Raw genomic sequence first — 16,893 nt, forward strand, 5'->3', positions numbered from 1 at the left:
AGCTGTTGTTGGTTTTCATGGTGTGAAAGATGAAAGTCTTAAAGAACTGGGGTTTGTATGTTCCTGTTGGCTTCCTGACACCAACATCAGGGACCTGCTGAACAAGTGTGTGACTGAACCTGAGAAATGTGCAGGGATGGTTCAAGTCTATGACCATCTTCCTGTACAGAGCTTCTGTGTCATCTGCTTTGTCTTTTTTCTGCTGTATCTGAGAGCAACAAAACTGTTCCTGAAAGTGAGCAGGAGGGCGTTTAGATATGTCCTTTGTTCTGTTTGGGGTTATTTTATTAACTGTTCAGGTAATGAAGTGTGTAGTGAGTAAGCCTCATTTCCCAGCTGGCCAGAATAGAGATGGGGAAGAAATTGTTGGGTTCCTGGGGCAGTCCCTTTTAAGCACAGCTTCATTGTGGTGACCCACCCTGGGCAAACTCACCCCATCATGGTATTTGTGAGAGTTGCTTCCGAGTTCCTTGTCCCTCCTGAGATCCTCATGGCCTGTGTGTTGACACTGTGTGGTGAACACTACTGGGTGTAGTGTGGGGTTTTAATTCGCCTGTATTACTTGCAGTGGTGCAGTTATAGGAAGAGCAGAGTTTGAGTCTAAGCTGTTCCTGATGTTGGTTCATGACTGCAGTTCTCTAGTCCAGTTCTGTCTGCACACAAAGTAACCATGGGGTGGTTCCACAATCTTCACTGTAAGAACTAACCTGTCTGATGTCAGGTTTGGATTGTACTTGGATACTGTTAGAGGTGTATCTTTGAGCTGTGTGCTTCCAAGAGTCCGAGTTGTTACCTTCTTTGTTGGTAAGAATCAGGGAAGTGTGTGTCGTGTAAACAGTATAAAATGGGATTTGTTATTTCCCAGCAGCAGCAGAAACTTAAACCACTTCATTCCATTGCCAGAAACAGCATCACCGTGTCCGTTCTGGCTGTCAGTAAAACTGGGAAGGTTGTAACACATTGGAGAGCTTGAGAAGATGAAACACCTTCTCCTCGGATCTTTTCAGTGTTATTTCAGTAGTATTGTCATTATTATTTCATAAGTATGTGTTATGAAACTTTTACCATTGAAGTCCCTTCTTGCTGCTTGTCAGTTGAACTCCCACTGTTGGAAACAGTGTGAAATCAGACCTTAACTATTGCGGGGCTGTCTCTGAGCTGGGAATACCTATGTATTTTACATGCATCTTTTAATTCCACCGCTACTATAGTAGATTAATGAGCTTCTGGTTCTGTTCCTGAAGGGTTTGGTGCCAACACTGCTGGAAACAGTTTGTTTGGAAATAAACCTGCAACTGGGACCCTGGGAACTGGCCTTGGGACCGGATTTGGAACAGGTAGGATTGACCAGTGTATTCCATGTCAGCCTAAGCATAGTCCTCAAGCATCAGTGATAGTACAGCCTTGTTGCTGACTCTAATGTAGATGTTTAAGCTTGAAACCATCAATCTCTGTCTCGGATCAGAACCCAGTAGAGCTTCTAACATGGTGCCAGGTAACCTTTTAGAAACTCCAGCCAGCAGGAGCTGCAGTTCAGTAAATAACTGATTCTTTGCTGTGGGATAAACTGGCTTGTGAGTTTGTCCCAGTGTTGTAGTAAATGACAGTATCTCTTGTGCTGCAGCTCTTGGGGCAGGACAGACGTCTCTGTTTGGGAACACCCAGCCCAAACTTGGTGGAACACTGGGAACAGGAGCGTTTGGAGCACCAGGATTCAATACATCAACAGCTACTCTGGGCTTTGGAGCCCCTCAGCCTGCTGTGGGTAAGTGTGGGTTAACCTCAGTGTAACTGCTGCTTCTCCCTTGTTTTGAATGTGCCTAAACATAGGAGCACATCCCACTCAAATCCTTTGGAGGGAAGAGAGATGTTTGAGCATCTGTTTGAGCACTTCTGTTCTCAGTAGCAGGGGAGACCATCTTAATGGCATTTTTGGTGCTAATTATATGTACTTTTTCAAGCTGTGTAATTGCAGCTATTTTAGAGCTTCATCTTCATGATTACCAGTGTATTTTCCATCACTGAATTTGGGGCAGTAACACTAGGTGCTTACAGAAACTGAAAAGGGAGATGTAGCGTTGGCATTCTCAGTAATTCCAGTTAGGAAAGCCAAAGAGGTTTAATTTGTGGGTATTGGGGAAATAAATGGTCTTCAGATCCAGGCTCTTGGGATACCATGTTGTAAGTTCCAGTGTGTAGCAGGAAGCCAGGCAAGGTGGCAGAAGGCCTCTGGAGGAATGAGGAGCTCTGGAAAAGCTAAACACTGACAGGAAGCGTATGGGAGGTGGAAGCAGGGAAGGATGATCCGGGAAGAAGACAGAGATGTTGTCTGAGCATGCAGGGGTGGGTTTAGGAAGGGTGAAGCCCATCTGGAGCCAAATTTGGGCAGGGATGTCAAAGGCAACAAGAAGCTTTTGTAAGTATACAGGTGACAGAAGGAAGAGCAGAGGTGGCTGATTCACGATTCACCTGAGGGTTGTGCTGCCATCCAGGTGGACCTCAATGGGCTGGAGAAACAGGCCAGCAAGTGGTTCAACAAGGGGAGATGCAAAAGCCCAGAGGAGGCCATGGAGCTGCTGCGAGGGCTGGAGCAGCTCTGCTCTGGAGCCAGGCTGAGAGAGCTGAGCTTGGCCCTGCTTTGGCAGGGGCCTGAGCTAAAGGTGGCCTTCAGAGGTGCCTCCAGTCTCACTGTTCTGTGACCCTCACAGTAGCTTCCTATACCAGTCATGACAGGGGAGGTGTGGCTGAGAGGAGCTCTCTCCTCCTCATGGTGAAATGCTCTCTCATGAGTGGTAGCAGTCAGGTTTTCCATACTTCTCTCTTGTTCCCATCATACTTCTGTAATTCTAATGCTTGGACCTCCCTTGGAGTAACTCTAGAGATGACCCAAGCCTTCACCTCTGTAGGCAGCACCTGTGATAGGATAGCATAAACATATCAGTTAAACCAGCTTTTTGGTCTGATAAGAACCAGTTGTCTCAGTCTTCCCCCTTGCAGACTTTGGCAGTGAGCTGCTGCATCTGGAGTGGGTTTGTCCTTTGGGAATGCACAGATTCAGTCCTGCTTTCTTGCATTCACTCTTCATGGGGTGAACAATTACAGCAATTTAATGGGAATTAAAATGAGATGCTAGAAGGTGGAGAGACAAAACCAGGAGGTTGTGGTTGCAGAGGGGACTCCAGGCCCATACGTTTGTTTGCTGCAGCAGGAATGTCACATTCTGCATGGAATATTCCCTCCTGCCCTTGGGAAAGTGCTCCAGGTGTCAATAGTTAAAGGCTTTGGTGGGCCAGGCTCCTGCTGCTGGTGTGCAGCTCTCTGTGCCCTCAGCTTTTCACTATTAAAACCTTCCTGAATGTGGCTGCCGATACTAATGGGGAATAGAATCTGGTTTCTGCTCCAGGCTGCTGCAGCAGCAGTGAGTGGGGAGCAGGGAAAGGAACGCTCGAGGTGATACACAGAGAGGTGTGTATTCCTCTGAGGAGATGCAGTGTCTGGAAGCCTGGCTCTTCTTCCTACTCTGGCTCTATCTGAACCCGGGTAGATTTGCTGTTTTAACCGTGAAACTGTTAAAACTAAAACCTGATGTTCTTTTACAGCACTGACAGACCCAAATGCATCAGCTGCCCAGCAAGCAGTGCTTCAGCAGCATCTCAACAGCTTGACTTATTCACCCTTTGGAGATTCTCCACTCTTCAGAAACCCCATGTCAGACCCGAAGAAGAAGGAAGAGGTAAGTCCACCTGAACATAGTTTTACGGATAAGACTTCTGCTTTGTGCTCACTGTATTCACTTCAGTACAGTCAGCAGCTAAATAAGTTGCCATCTGCACCCTCATGCTGGTGCAGCAACTTCTTATACTCTCCGGGATGCAAACAGCTTGTGCTGTGGCTTTGTTCGCTGCCTTCACCTGCATCAGAGCCTGGACTTTGGGTTTCTGGTGTTGATTGCTGCTGCGAGGATAGAGATGGGCAATGGTCTCTGTATTACAGTGCCTAAAGGGTCTACAAGAAAGATGAGAGGGCTTTGAACAAGGGCCTGTAGGAGCAGGGGCCCCACTGTCCTCCATGGCTGGGGCAGAGACCCTTGTCTGCTCCAGGCACTGAGGCCTCCTTGCTCCATCTGCTGGCCTTGGGGTGCCCACACCTCTGGTCTGTCCCCAGAGTCACTCTGCTTGGGCTGAACACCCAGGCTGGCTGCTCCAAAGCTACATCTATAGGTTGTTACTAGCCCTTCAGTGAGTGAGTGGAGGCTTTTGATCCTTGGCATTGCTTCTGTTATGTGTTGTCACCCAGCTTTGTGTCTGGTTTTGTTCATTGCTTCCCCCTTTCCTTCTTCCCCCTTTTCATTTAAAAGGTCCTTGACCACACACCTTTACCAAAGCAGCAGTGAATGGTCTGAAACCTCCAATTCTCTATCTTTTTGTTGCAGAGGCTGAAACCAACTAACCCAGCAGCTCAGAAGGCCTTAACAACACCCACCCACTACAAACTGACCCCTCGTCCAGCAACCAGGGTGCGACCCAAAGCTCTGCAGTCAGCTGGCCCTGCCAAATCCCACCTCTTCGATGGTCTTGATGATGATGAGCCATCCCTGTCCAACGGGGCATTCATGCCAAAGTTAGTGTCTCTCTTGTGCTTGTGTGTGAGAGGAAGCAAACTCCTCTAGAGGGTCCTGAATTCCATGACTGGCTATTCAAATAGGAATAGCGAGAGCTAATTGTCTGTAAAGCTTGAACCTCCTTTGGTAGAGGAGCTGAAGTTCAGCTTAAGCTGCAAAGGCCAAATAAGCTGTAAAATGAGGTCATGTCATGTCATGAGTGGAGCAAAGCTGCTATGAGGTCAATTAGGAGTTGCTACAAGAAAGCTTGTAGGGTGTAATACTTCCTGCTCCTGAGGTGGAAGTGTCATTAGGTTGCTAATGCGCTTGCTATGGAGGCAGATTTGGGGCATTTCACAGCCTGGCACAGGTTCTCCTTCAGATCCATGGCTGGTTCTGTGTCAGATCCATGGATGTCTCTGTGAGAACTAAGTAATGATGTTGTGGATCTACCCTAGTGAAGCTTTTGGGTTCAGGCTTTAAGAGCATCAGTGGCAACCACATTGAAAAGGGCTTTGGAAAGCTTTGGAGTTTATCTAAAACAAACAGCAAAAAGCTTTGGAGGAAGATGCATCCTTCCTTGAACGTCCCTCTGAGCACAGGCTTTCTGAAGCATTTTGTAACTTCTGTGATCTTGGTTTGTCTCTAACTCAGCCTGAACCATCTGTTTGCTTTGCAGGGGGAGGGCAGAGAGGAAATTACTCAGAGTTAAGTTGAAAATCACCAACTGATCACAAGATCAGAGCAAAGGGATGCTTGCAGTTCTTTGGGTGCAGTGAGTGTAGTAGTTCAGTGATCTTCAGGTTGCAGATTCAGCCTTAGCCTGGCCACTGACTCACTCTTAAAATAACCCTGTAGTGAAGAAGAACCTGTGTCCAGAAGCCAGACTTGGTTTCCCTGCTGGAAAAGCTCTGTTTAGTAAAGCAGAGATTACTGTGGTTTAATGAACTCAGGGTTTGAAATTCAGTGACGTGTGCATCTCACACTTACTCCTAAAGCAAAGCCACAAATGGAACTCCAGAGAGAGCTTTAGTATCTCAGCTACTGCAGTGCTCTTACAGACAACGTGATGTGTCCTGAGTGTGGGAGCAGATCTCACACAGCTGTTTGTGGTCCCTGCAGCACACAAATTAAGCTGGAAATACAGATTCATGCCATGGCTAGATCCCAGTTTCTCTTTGGTGTGGTTTGTTTTCAGGAAGAGCATTAAAAAGCTGGTTTTGAAGAACCTCAACAGCAGCAGCCTCTTCTCTCCTGTCAATCGGGAAAATGAAGACCTGGCTTCTCCCTCAGAGTACCCGGAGAATGGGGATAGGTATGGAGATGGGTGATGTGGTTCACCACGTGTGTGTGTGCTTGTGAGAAATGCAGACTGGTTCTGCCTGTCTCTTAGAGTTATTAAAAGACTAGGTGGTTACTGTCAGGGATGTCATCATAGCTGTGCATTGAAGCGTGCTGACCTCTTGAGATTTATTTCCTCTTAAACTGGCCATAGGTTCTTCCTGCAGGGTCACATACCAGTTCATTCCATCCAGAATCAGCAGTTGAGAGGAATGCCTTCAAGAATGACTGCCTGAGGGGAGACTGAGCTGAGCTCTTAGGCAGAAGCTCTTCCCTGGGAGGGTGCTGAGGCGCTGGCACAGGGTGCCCAGAGAAGCTGTGGCTGCCCCATCCCTGGCAGTGCTCAAGGCCAGGTTGGACACAGGGCTTGGAGCAAGCTGCTCTATGGAAGGGGTCCCTGCCTGTGGCAGGGGTTGGAGCTGGAGGAGCTTTAAGGTCCTTTCCAACCCAAACCATTCCATGACTGTGGTACCCCTCTCCCAGCCTTATCCCTACATTTCTTGCAATGGGAGCCCCAGAGTGGATGTGAAGTGGCGGAGTTGTCTGGCAAGGGCAGAGTGAAGGGGAACAATTCCCTCGGTCTGCTGACTGCAGTTCGTGTCATGGTCCATTTTGCTTTTGCCACAAAAGACACCAGAGTTTGGGTGCTGCCACAGTCCCCTCAAACTAAATCATTCAACTTCATCCTTCCTGCCCTCAGGTTCTTCCTGTCAGTGCCCCCCGAAGAAAACCACAGGCAGGATGGGGAGCGGGAGGACGAGGATCAGCACGAGGTGAGCAGGTTTTACACGAACCCCATTGCCAGGCCCATTCCCCAGCCTGCAGAGAACTCCTTGCACAAGCACCACAACAACGTGGACGACACCATCGTGGCCCTGAACATGCGTGCGGCCCTGCGGAACGGCCTGGAAGGCAGCAGTGAGGATGCCTCTTTCCATGATGATTCCCTTCAGGATGAGCGTGAGGAGGAGCCGGAAATGATGCATCATCTGCACCCTGCAGGTGAGCCCGGGGCTGGGGTAGCTGTGTGGTTCCTGACAGCCTTCCATGGGTGTTCAGTGAAGTTCTCTGGCTGTTGTAGACCCTCAGCTTTTGCTCTTTGCGTCCCCTCCTTTATTCTGTAGAACCCAAATCTTGCTTTTTAATCTCGTATCTAGTGTGGAATTTGTTTCTGCTGAGTCAAGAGCAGTTTGTCTCCATCACCCAGTTTAATATTAGACTGAGGTAGTGAGATGTGTGAGAGGGAGGAGGAGGACCCAAGCTGTGAGTGTTCTGCAGTAGTAAACAGGGTTGTCTGCTGTTCATGAGCCAGATTTCACAGTTAAGAGATGCAGCACTTGGTAGTTACCCGTGTGGAAAGTGCACTGTAGGAACTGAAAAGGATGGAGCAGCTTTGCTTTAGAGCCAGGCTGAGAGAGCTGGGCTGATTCAGCCTGGAGAAGAGAAAGTTCCTTAAGTGGAGACCTTGGAGCAGCTCCAGCACCTGAAGGGGCTGCAGGAAAGCTGGAGAGGGGCTTGGGACAAGGGCCTGTAGGGCCAGGCCGAGGGGAATGGCTTTAACCTGCCCGAGGGGAGACTGAGCTGAGCTCTTAGGCAGCAGTGAGGGCTCTGTGAAACACTGAAGTTGCAAACGCGCTGTCAGCCCAGTGCTGAAGGTGTCTGTGTTGCAGGCATTGTCCTGAAGAGAGCTGGCTATTACACTGTGCCCTCCATGGAGGAGCTGGCGAAACTCACCACCGACAGGAACGAGTGTGTCGTGACGGGCTTCACCATTGGTCGCAGAGGTAAGCACGGGCAGCTCACCTTATGCTGGAAGGGACTTTACACCATGGAACCTCAGCCTGAGTTCTGCACCCACAGTGTGATCATGAACAGCACCCTTTGGTGCTGGATAACTTGGGTTCGGGTCTCGTAGTGTTTCAGCCTGGTAGCACTACCAGACTGGAGTGACTTGAGAAGGTTCAAGGTGAGAAGAACAAAATCTGCGGTTGTAAAATCCAGACTTGCTGCAGCATTGATGCACACCTCATGGTTGTCATCATTTCCATCTGAGGTGCTGTATGGAGCTTGGGTGAAGAACCTTCAGCCCAAAGTGTGTTCTTTACCCTTTTATTTAATACAAAATCTACTCAAATGCTTCGCATTTGTGTTGGCAGTATAAATAACCAAGTGATAACAAAAAGCTTTCTGTGCAAAAGAACTAGCTATAAGGAAGTTGGGAACACATCTCCAGTGTGTTGACACTGGGAAGGAGCCACCATTGTGCTCTGCTCTGGAGACGTGGCAGAGGTCAATGATAGGGTGGGGGAGTGTAGCAGGCACGTAGGTTCTCTGGCATGTGACTTGTCATGGACACAGTGTGATGGTTTGGGTTGTTTTGCAGGCTATGGATCCATTTACTTTGATGGAGAAGTAAATCTCACCAACCTAAACCTGGATGATATTGTGCATATCCGTAGGAAAGAAGTTGTTGTCTACCCTGATGATGAGAGAAAACCACCCATTGGTGAAGGCTTGAATAGGTGGGGTTTAAATATGTTCTCTGTGGGGATGGGGCTTGCAGGGGGGTTGTGTCTGACACTGGTCGCCTGCTGTGGCTGCAGGCAGCTCCCAGGAGATCTGAATCCAGGCTGTGCATTCAATCATGGAGTCATGGAATAGTTTAGGAAGGGGTCTTCAAAGCTCATCTAGTCCAAGCCCTGTAATGAGCAGGGACATCTTCCACTAGGTTAGGTTCCCAGAACCACATCCAAACCTGGCCTTGAATGTCCCCAGGGATGGGGCATCCACCATCTCTCTGGGCAACCTGTGCCAGTGTTTCACCATCCTCATAATAAAAAATGTCTTCTATCTTGTGCAAATTTGCCCTCTTTTAGTTTCAAACCATCGCTCCTTGTCCTGTCACAACAGCCCCTGCTAAAAAGTCTCTCCCCATCTTTACTTTTAAGTACTGAAAGTAAGGTCTCCCTGGAGATCACAGCATGGCACAGTCACTGGATGATACCTGCAGGTTTCTGAACCAGAACCTAGCTTTAAAAGCTGGTTTGAGCCCATGTGTTCAGTTCTCAGCTCCTCCACACAATGCAGTAGCTCTGCCTCACCCCCCTGTAGCCTCTTACCCTTTTGTCTGTCTTTGCCAGGCGAGCTGAAGTTACCTTAGATGGAGTGTGGCCTACAGATAAAACCTCTCGCTGCCCCATCAAAAGCCCTGAGCGACTGGCAGAGATGAATTATGAAGGGAGACTGGAGGCTGTGTCTCGGAAGCAGGGCGCTCGCTTCAAGGAATACCGCCCGGAGACCGGATCCTGGGTCTTTAAGGTAATGTTCTTGTCCTGGCTGTGAAGTGACTTCAGGAAAGGTGGAAATAGCCTGAAATTTGGATCTCCTGAGCATTCTAATTCAGAAACTTTCCTAAACTTCCATGAGCTGTCTCAGGTCCTTGAGCTGTAGTGCAAAATGTCACAGAATCATGGAATGGTTTGTGTTGGAAAGGATCTTAACATCATCCAGTTCTAACCCTCTGCCGCAGGGCTGAGGGACACCTCACCCTAGACCGTGTTGTCCAAGGCTCTGTCCAACCTGGCCTTGAGCACTGCCAGGGATGGAGCATTCACCACTTCTCTGGGCACCCTGTGGCAGCCCCTCAGCACCCTCACAGGGAAGAACTTCTGCCTTATATCTAACCTAACTTCCCCTTTCTCAGCTTACACCCATTCCCCCTTGTCCTGTCTCTGCAGTCTCTGATGAAGAGTCCCTCTGTCATGGTCTAAGCCCAGCTGTTACAGCTGAACCCAGGACACCCTCTCTGGTATCCTCATAGCCCCCTTCAGATACTGGAAGGAGTCCTCACCAAAATGATCACAACATCTTTGGCTTCAGACCTGCATGCCGCGGGTGGTCTTGGTCTGCGCAAAAGCTGAACTGGTTCTAGATGTCCCAGCCACTGTGGAAGGTGGCCAGTTAGGCCAGCTCAAACTTGAGGCCTTCCAGAAATAGATGCCTGAATCCTCTCTTCCAAGGTCTGATGTGTTTGCCCTTCTTGATGCAGGTGGCACACTTCTCCAAGTACGGCTTGCAAGACTCGGATGAGGAAGAGGAGGAACATCCTTCCAAAGTGGACATCAAGAAGTTAAAAACCGCCCCAGTGCCGCCCCCCGGGCACCTGCCCCCCCAGCAAATGACCCTGAATGGCAAACCAACGCCTCCAGCTCAGGTAGAAGAAGGACAGTGACTAAAAGGGAATGCCTAGGATGGAATCTGAGGAGTAGCTGTGCCTGGGGAGGGGTTGTGGAAGCAACCAGTAGCCTGGAAACCGGAGAGCAAAACCTTGTGCAATCCAGTAGCTCTTCTGACCTCCTGATGAGTGTTTGCCTGTTCCTTTTCGTTCAGACACTTGACATTTCGTGCTGAGGATGTGGGAGGGATGGGGAAGCTTTAAGCCTTTGTTTCTTGTTCAGTTTCTGGGTTGACTTTGGCATGTTTGCACCACTTAGGAAGAAACCTTGGTTTGTACGTATTAGATATATACTGTATAGTTACAGCACCTTGCACTGCCTGCCTTGAGAGTGCCATTGTGCATTAGTTTGACTTTAGCATCAGTCAGTGTGCAAGAATGTGCTTTCTAGTTTAAGAATGTGCTCTATTTTTATTAAAAAGTACTTTTTTTAAGGCTGTTACATGCTGGATTTGAAATGTATTTGTGTTGGATGTGACTGCTTTAAAGCTTTGTAAAACATCCTCAGAGTTGTGCCTCTCTCTTAAATAGGGAAGGTGGCATTTGATCCAGGTCACTGGCAGTCCCCTAAGGTCTTACATGAGTTTAATGGTAAAAAAGCCTTTTATTTTGTTTTAAAGGGTAGTCAGATGGCAGCTGATACTCCCAAGTTTTCCAAATAGAATTAGTATGGATATTGTCAAGCTAAGGGAGGAGCTGCTTCATTGTGGTGAAACAACAGCCTACCTGGGAGCCATCCTGGCACTGATGGGATGGAATGTACTCGTTGTGCCATGTGGGGGTGATAAATGTGAGCTAACTGTGGCTTTTGGAATAGCTTGTTCTAAAAAGCAAGAGCAGAGAGCAGATACCATTTTCTCCCAGAACTGGGCTCTTGATTGCATGTCATGGAATGGTTTGAGTTTGGAAAGGACCTTCAAGCTCCTCCAGCTCCCCCCCCTGCCACGGGCAGGGACCCCTTCCACTGGAGCAGCTTGCTCCAAGCCCCTGGGTCCAACCTGCCCTTGAACACTGCCAGGGATGGGGCAGCCACAGCTTCTCTGGGCACCCTGTGCCAGCACCTCAGCACCCTCACAGGGAAGAGCTTCTGCCTAAGAGCTCAGCTCAGTCTCCCCTCGGGCAGGTTAAAGCCATTCCCCTTGGCCTGACAAGGAGCAGACATCAGGAATTAGGTGTGACCCGTCCTCAGCTCTCCTCCCGCCCTGTTGGCTGTGGTGACACTCCCCAAGCTGGTACTGAGCTACAGAGGGTGACAGAGCCCTGCAGGCCCTTCGGGGCTGTCCTGGCTCTGCAGCCAGGAGCTGGTTGATAGAACAGACCCCCCGCAGAATGCCACTCATGGCTGGGCTGTGCAGCCAGCAGGTCAGCCCAAGGGTACCTCCTGGCCTAGCAGTGATCAGCCTGCGCCATGTGAGCCGAGATGCTTTAGGCGGTTCTCGTTTTGCCCGTCTGACCATTCCCTGCTGCTCAGATATGTGTGTCCTGGGGAGCATTGATGCTCACAGCTTACTTGGGTTTCCAGAAGCGCTGCATATACATGAGCACAGGAACAGAGGCAGGTCGTGCACTGGAAGTCCCGCTAAGGAGTGGAAGAGCACGTTCAAGGGCTGCTCTTGGATCATTAGAATCGGGCAGGAAACATGATGAAGGTTATCAGATGAGGCACATCAAGCCAGACACGGGGTCTGGAAAGATAGAACTTGGAGCAGTGGTGGAGGGAGCATTAGTGAGTGGTGTCCATACACACCTGCGCTGTGCACAGCAGATCTACAAGTCAAACCATGGTCACAGACATGACTTTCACCACTCCCTTCATTGGGCTTTAATGCAGCCAGGTCCCTGGTATAATCATTCCCTGGGACCTTGCAGTGTTAATAAATTCATGAATATTCAAGTAGTGAGGGAAGGAAAAACCTCAATTCTAGATCCTTTTAAATGCTTCCTGCAGAGCAGCCAATAGCATTTTGAGATGCTTTACATCCCAAGTGGGGCAGGTTTTGAAGCCATGCTGTTTGCCAGGGTTTGGGAAATGAAACACAATGGTGTTCCGATTTTGGGGAACGAAAACCGTCGTTAATGGTTTGCAAGTCAGAGAGATGAATCTGGACGTGGTTTTGCTAAGTACGTTTGAACCGAAGAGAGGTCAGAGTAAGTCACACGCATTCCCAGTACTTTTGGCTGCTTAAAATCTTAGCTCTGGTCCCCAGCTGGACAAGGGCCTGTAGGGCCAGGCCAAGGGGAATGGCTTTAACCTGCCCGAGGGGAGACTGAGCTGAGCTCTTCGGCAGAAGCTCTTCCCTGGGAGGGTGCTGAGGCGCTGGCACAGGGTCAAGGCAGGGAGTTGGGACTGGATGAGCTTTAAGGTTCCTTCCAACCCAAACCATTCCATGACTCTATGACTTAAGGTGTGCGTAGGTCCCGTCGGGCTCATCACTGAGGTGATGCCATGTGATTGCCATCAGTAATATTGTGAAGTTTATTCTTCCTCCTGCCTTGATCTACTGGTAGTTATGGGAGACTGAGCTGCAGATTGGAAGAGAACTGCATTCACTGTCACACTGCTGACATGCAGGGATAAGGGCAACATCAGTGGGGAAAAGCCTCCAGCTCTCCAGTCCTGTGCCAGTTGTGTCCAGGTTTAAAGCTGCAAACAGTGATGTGTGCACAACACACGGTCTGTGACCCAGTTGTAGGTGATCTTCAAGGGGACTGGTGTCCACTTCACACATTTTAAGTTCTTGGTGGAACGCAGACCCAGTGGTTTTAGTTTGTACCCCATCACAGCAGGGAAACACAGCAGCTCCTGCAGCAGCTCCTCTGCTCATCAGCCACATGTTGGTGCTGGAGAATCACCCAGTGCTCAGTCCTCTGAAGGCTGAACCGAGGCCTCTCTGTGTGGCAGCACTTTGAGGGAGCAGGTGGGGGGGAAGGCAGGGTGCACAAAACTTCCCTTTTGGTGGCCACATGAGAAGTGGAAAGCTGAAGAATAGTTCCTTACTGCCTGGAGGATGTTGGTGAACTTCAGGAGCGCCTCGCTAAACCCTGACTTCTCTTCACTGTAACTTGCACTCTTGTTACAACTCGGAAGAAGACAGGAGTAGGTTGTGTGTGTTCATCTCTAAACTTAATGTGGAGGCTTGGCCCAAGCAGGGGAGTCCTGCGCTCCGCTTGCAGGTGATTGCTGAAGCTGTTGAATCCTTTCTCTCTGCAAAGCTCTTGCAACCTGTTGTAGGCTCACCCAGCCTCTGCCTGTCTCTGCAGACCCCAGACGTGGAGCAGCTGGGCAGGATGGTGGAGCTGGACAGTGACATGGCTGACATCACCCAGGAGCCCCCCCAGGAGCCCCTGCTGGAAGACAACGTCATGGAAGAGCAGGAGGCAGTGCCCGCTTCAGCACACATCGCATCCACCCTGGGCATCAACCCCCACGTGCTGCAGGTGGGTGCCTTGTGACAGCCCCTCTCTGATAAGGGGCTCTTGGTAATGTTTAGCACTGACAGCTCAGTTTGCCTCCCCAGGTACGTACCAGGTAATGTACTCATAGTACAAGCCACCCTTCCAGTGCCTAAAGGGGCTACAAGAAACCTGGAGAGGGGCTTTGGGCAAGGGCCTGTAGGGACAGGACAAAGGGAATGGCTTGAACCTGCCCGAGGGGAGATTGAGATTAGATTAGACATGGGGGTTGGAACTAGATGAGTTTTCTTTCAAACCATTCTGTGATGAAGCTTTTCGTATCTACAAAGGCTTACCACAAACACAGAAGCCTAATATGTGAGTGGTAATCATAGAATCATGGAATGGTTCCGGTTGGAAGGGACCTTAAAGCCATGGGCATGGAATGCAAAAATTAGACTCATCTGAAAGGCAGAATTCTGAGGGGTGGGATAAGCTGAACTGATCCCTACATAGGATGCCTTGGGCCCAGTTGGTGGGAAATGGGAATGGGAGGTGGGAAATTACCACAAGGTAATGGGAGAGCTGGTCTTGATTGGTGTTACTGTTTGGTGGAAGGGTTGTACCTTCAACACCTATGGGCTTCTGCTGGTTACTTAAATTTGTAAGGAAAAACCAGTCCTGAAGTTTTTAAGCTGATAAACAAGTAGAGCAGAGAGCTGAGGAAACAGGATTATTCTGGGACTTCGCACCCATCCCTCCCCAGGCCAGTGACACTGATGTAAGCAGTTGGTTGTCAGAGATCCTCATCCCCTGAAGCTCACTCCTGCCTCCGCTGTCACTGGGACTCCTCGTAGCATGTGGAGGTTGTCTGGTCATGTGCAGCTGTACAGGTGGTTTTGGTGGGGAAGGAGCTGAGCGGATCAGCTGCTGCTGCGAGTGAGCGCTGACATGCAGCCCTGACTTGCCACCTCTGCAGATCATGAAAGCTTCCCTGCTCACTGATGAAGATGACCTGGATTTGATCCTGGATCATCATCCTGGGAAGCAGCCCGTGAAAACGGATTCTTCTCAAGAGATCTGCTCCCCGAGGCTCCCAATCTCAAAATCCCATAGACAGAAAAGATACTCAGGTACTGTGAGAAACCACCTGTTGTCTGAAGAAAGAGGTTTTGGTTCTGATACTAACCAAGTCCTACCACTGGCTGAGCACAGGGCAGAGCTGTGGTGGGTCAGCTCTGGCCAGCAGCCTGTTGCCCATCCAGCCACACTCTCCCTCCTCCTCTTCAATAGGATGGGGGAGAAAATGGGATGAGAAAAGCTCATGGGTTGAGATGAAGACAGGGAGATGCTTCCTCTTGTGACAGCACCCGGGAATCAGACTTGGCTTATGTTAAATGAATGTGTTGTCAGTTAAAATAGGTTTGGGTAGTGAGAAACGGAGACAAACTGGAGCAACACTTCTGTACTTCATTATGGGGGTGGTGGGCACTGGCACAGGGTGCCCAGGAAGCTGTGGCTGCCCCATCCCTGGCAGTGCTCAAGGCCAGGTTGGACACAGGGGCTCCTAGTAGAGGTCATTGGAACCAGGTGGTCTTTAAGGTCCCTCGCAGCCCAACCCATCCCACGATTCCATGAACGTACAGCACCCTGTTCATGTTCTCCCTTCTCCCTTCCAGTCGGTGGGCTGCTGCAGTCCAAATTCGCCACTGTGATTTCCCAGTCCCCCAGTGCTGCTGGGCAGGACCTCAAGGGGCCGCAGGCTCCGGGCAGTCCCGCTCCCGCTGCCCTCTGGTCGATGACGTCTCCGCTGAAGCCGGTGTTCTCCGTCCCGCCGGCGGTGCCCGAGGTGCCCATGAGAACAGTGGGGGTGCGCAGGCAGCAGGGCCTCGTGCCCCTCGAGGCGTCCATCACCCACGGGAAAGGGAAGCTGCTCATGGACATGGCACTCTTCATGGGCCGCTCGTTTCGCGTTGGCTGGGGACCCAACTGGACCCTCGTCAACTGTGGAGATCAGTTGAGTGCATCGGGTGACGCGGAAGATCTTCAGCGCGACTCGGTGGAGTATGGATTCCTGCCGACTCCCGTCGCTCCCAAGCCGTGAGTAGCAGTTTCCCTTGGCATGGCTCTGACATTCTCTCTCTTTGCGTTTGAAAGAACCCTGGTTGTAGGTCCGTATCCCTTCAGAAGTGGTGCAAGACCACACTGGCCACGGAGGTATCTGTCAGGCTGCTACTTCACCAAGCTCTCAATCTCAAAGACCTGCAGTATTGTAGTAAGAGCAGTTAGGTTCTTACCAATAACGCTGTCATTGTGCTGAAGGTTAAAGAGAGCTCAGAATTGTTGTCAGGAAGCTTTAATCTGCTCTTGAGCCTCCCTGAGGATATCTGATCTGCCCAAGGAATTTCTTGTTCAGCCTTCCTTGGGTGTCTTCAGTTCTGCTTTTGTGCAAAGCAGAGTACAGAGCTTCCCGGGGCTGTGTGACTCCATCCCTAACCGTGACCGGAGCATAGCTGGATGTTCTGCACCTGCAGTCCTCCAAAAACCTTGTTTGGATGCTCTCCAGCAGATGTGATGTGCTGAGAGAAGGAGGTGCCCTCCCAGAATGCTCTGGCTGTGATAAGGTGTGCTGCTGCCTTTGGAGAGCTTCAGGCACAGAGTTCAGTGAGGTTTGATGGGCAGAGGCTGGTTCTAAGTCCTAGGCTGTACCCAGGATTTTCATAGCTGGCTGTTGAACTTGGATCAGGTCTTTGTCCTTATGCTCCAGCTGGGAGAAGCTGCACAGTGCAGCAGCTCTGTGGTGGAGCAGTTCACATGGATGGAGAACAATTCCGAACGTTACTGCCTGGTTTTATCTCCTTTCCTCCTCCAGACTCTCGGAATCCTCTTTCAAGGTTCACGTGGAGAAGCTGAGCTTGGCACAACGGACGATGGACAGAGAAAACCAACTGTATCTCATCCCTCTGGAGATAAAGCTCAAACACAGCACTGTCCACATGGATGAGCACTGCCCTCTTCTAGCGCCTAACCCAGGAGTTTCTGCTATCCATGACTATGCTGACTGGGTCAGGAAAGCATCTGAGGATCCTGCTGTGACTGAAGGTGAGGCTGGAGTCTGGAAAACTGTCCAGGTCAGATTGATTTCAGGCTGAGAGAGCTGGGCTGGGTCAGCCTGGAGAAGAGAAGGCTTCTTAATGGGAGACCTTAAGAGAGCTCCAGTGCCTAAAGGGGCTCCAGGAAAGCTGGAGAGGGGCTTGGGACAAGGGCCTGTAGGGCCAGGCCAAGGGGAATGGCTTTAACCTGTCCGAGGGGAGACTGAGCTGAG

General features: G+C 50.2%; 1 protein-coding gene across 4 annotated transcripts in view; it reads left to right on the forward strand.

Annotated features, from left to right (window-relative positions):
* The window catches only part of LOC133263874 (nuclear pore complex protein Nup98-Nup96-like), a 37,870-nt gene that overhangs the window by 12,491 nt on the left and 8,486 nt on the right, over nucleotides 1–16,893 (forward strand). For all 4 annotated transcript variants that reach the window (XM_061443721.1, XM_061443723.1, XM_061443722.1 and 1 more), the window contains 14 exons: nucleotides 1,245–1,337; nucleotides 1,625–1,765; nucleotides 3,600–3,733; nucleotides 4,433–4,620; nucleotides 5,799–5,915; nucleotides 6,642–6,943; nucleotides 7,612–7,725; nucleotides 8,325–8,463; nucleotides 9,082–9,259; nucleotides 9,990–10,154; nucleotides 13,437–13,613; nucleotides 14,548–14,701; nucleotides 15,248–15,668; nucleotides 16,441–16,670. In XM_061443721.1, coding sequence (XP_061299705.1) covers nucleotides 1,245–1,337; nucleotides 1,625–1,765; nucleotides 3,600–3,733; nucleotides 4,433–4,620; nucleotides 5,799–5,915; nucleotides 6,642–6,943; nucleotides 7,612–7,725; nucleotides 8,325–8,463; nucleotides 9,082–9,259; nucleotides 9,990–10,154; nucleotides 13,437–13,613; nucleotides 14,548–14,701; nucleotides 15,248–15,668; nucleotides 16,441–16,670 — 2,553 coding nt within the window. The remainder of the gene's footprint in view (nucleotides 1–1,244; nucleotides 1,338–1,624; nucleotides 1,766–3,599; nucleotides 3,734–4,432; nucleotides 4,621–5,798; nucleotides 5,916–6,641; nucleotides 6,944–7,611; nucleotides 7,726–8,324; nucleotides 8,464–9,081; nucleotides 9,260–9,989; nucleotides 10,155–13,436; nucleotides 13,614–14,547; nucleotides 14,702–15,247; nucleotides 15,669–16,440; nucleotides 16,671–16,893) is intronic.

This window comes from Pezoporus flaviventris, unplaced genomic scaffold (assembly GCF_033815535.1).
Source record: "Pezoporus flaviventris isolate CSIRO_AGI_PZ_B2104156 unplaced genomic scaffold, CSIRO_AGI_Pfla_v1 ptg000509l, whole genome shotgun sequence".
In the NCBI taxonomy this organism is placed as follows: domain Eukaryota; kingdom Metazoa; phylum Chordata; class Aves; order Psittaciformes; family Psittacidae; genus Pezoporus; species Pezoporus flaviventris.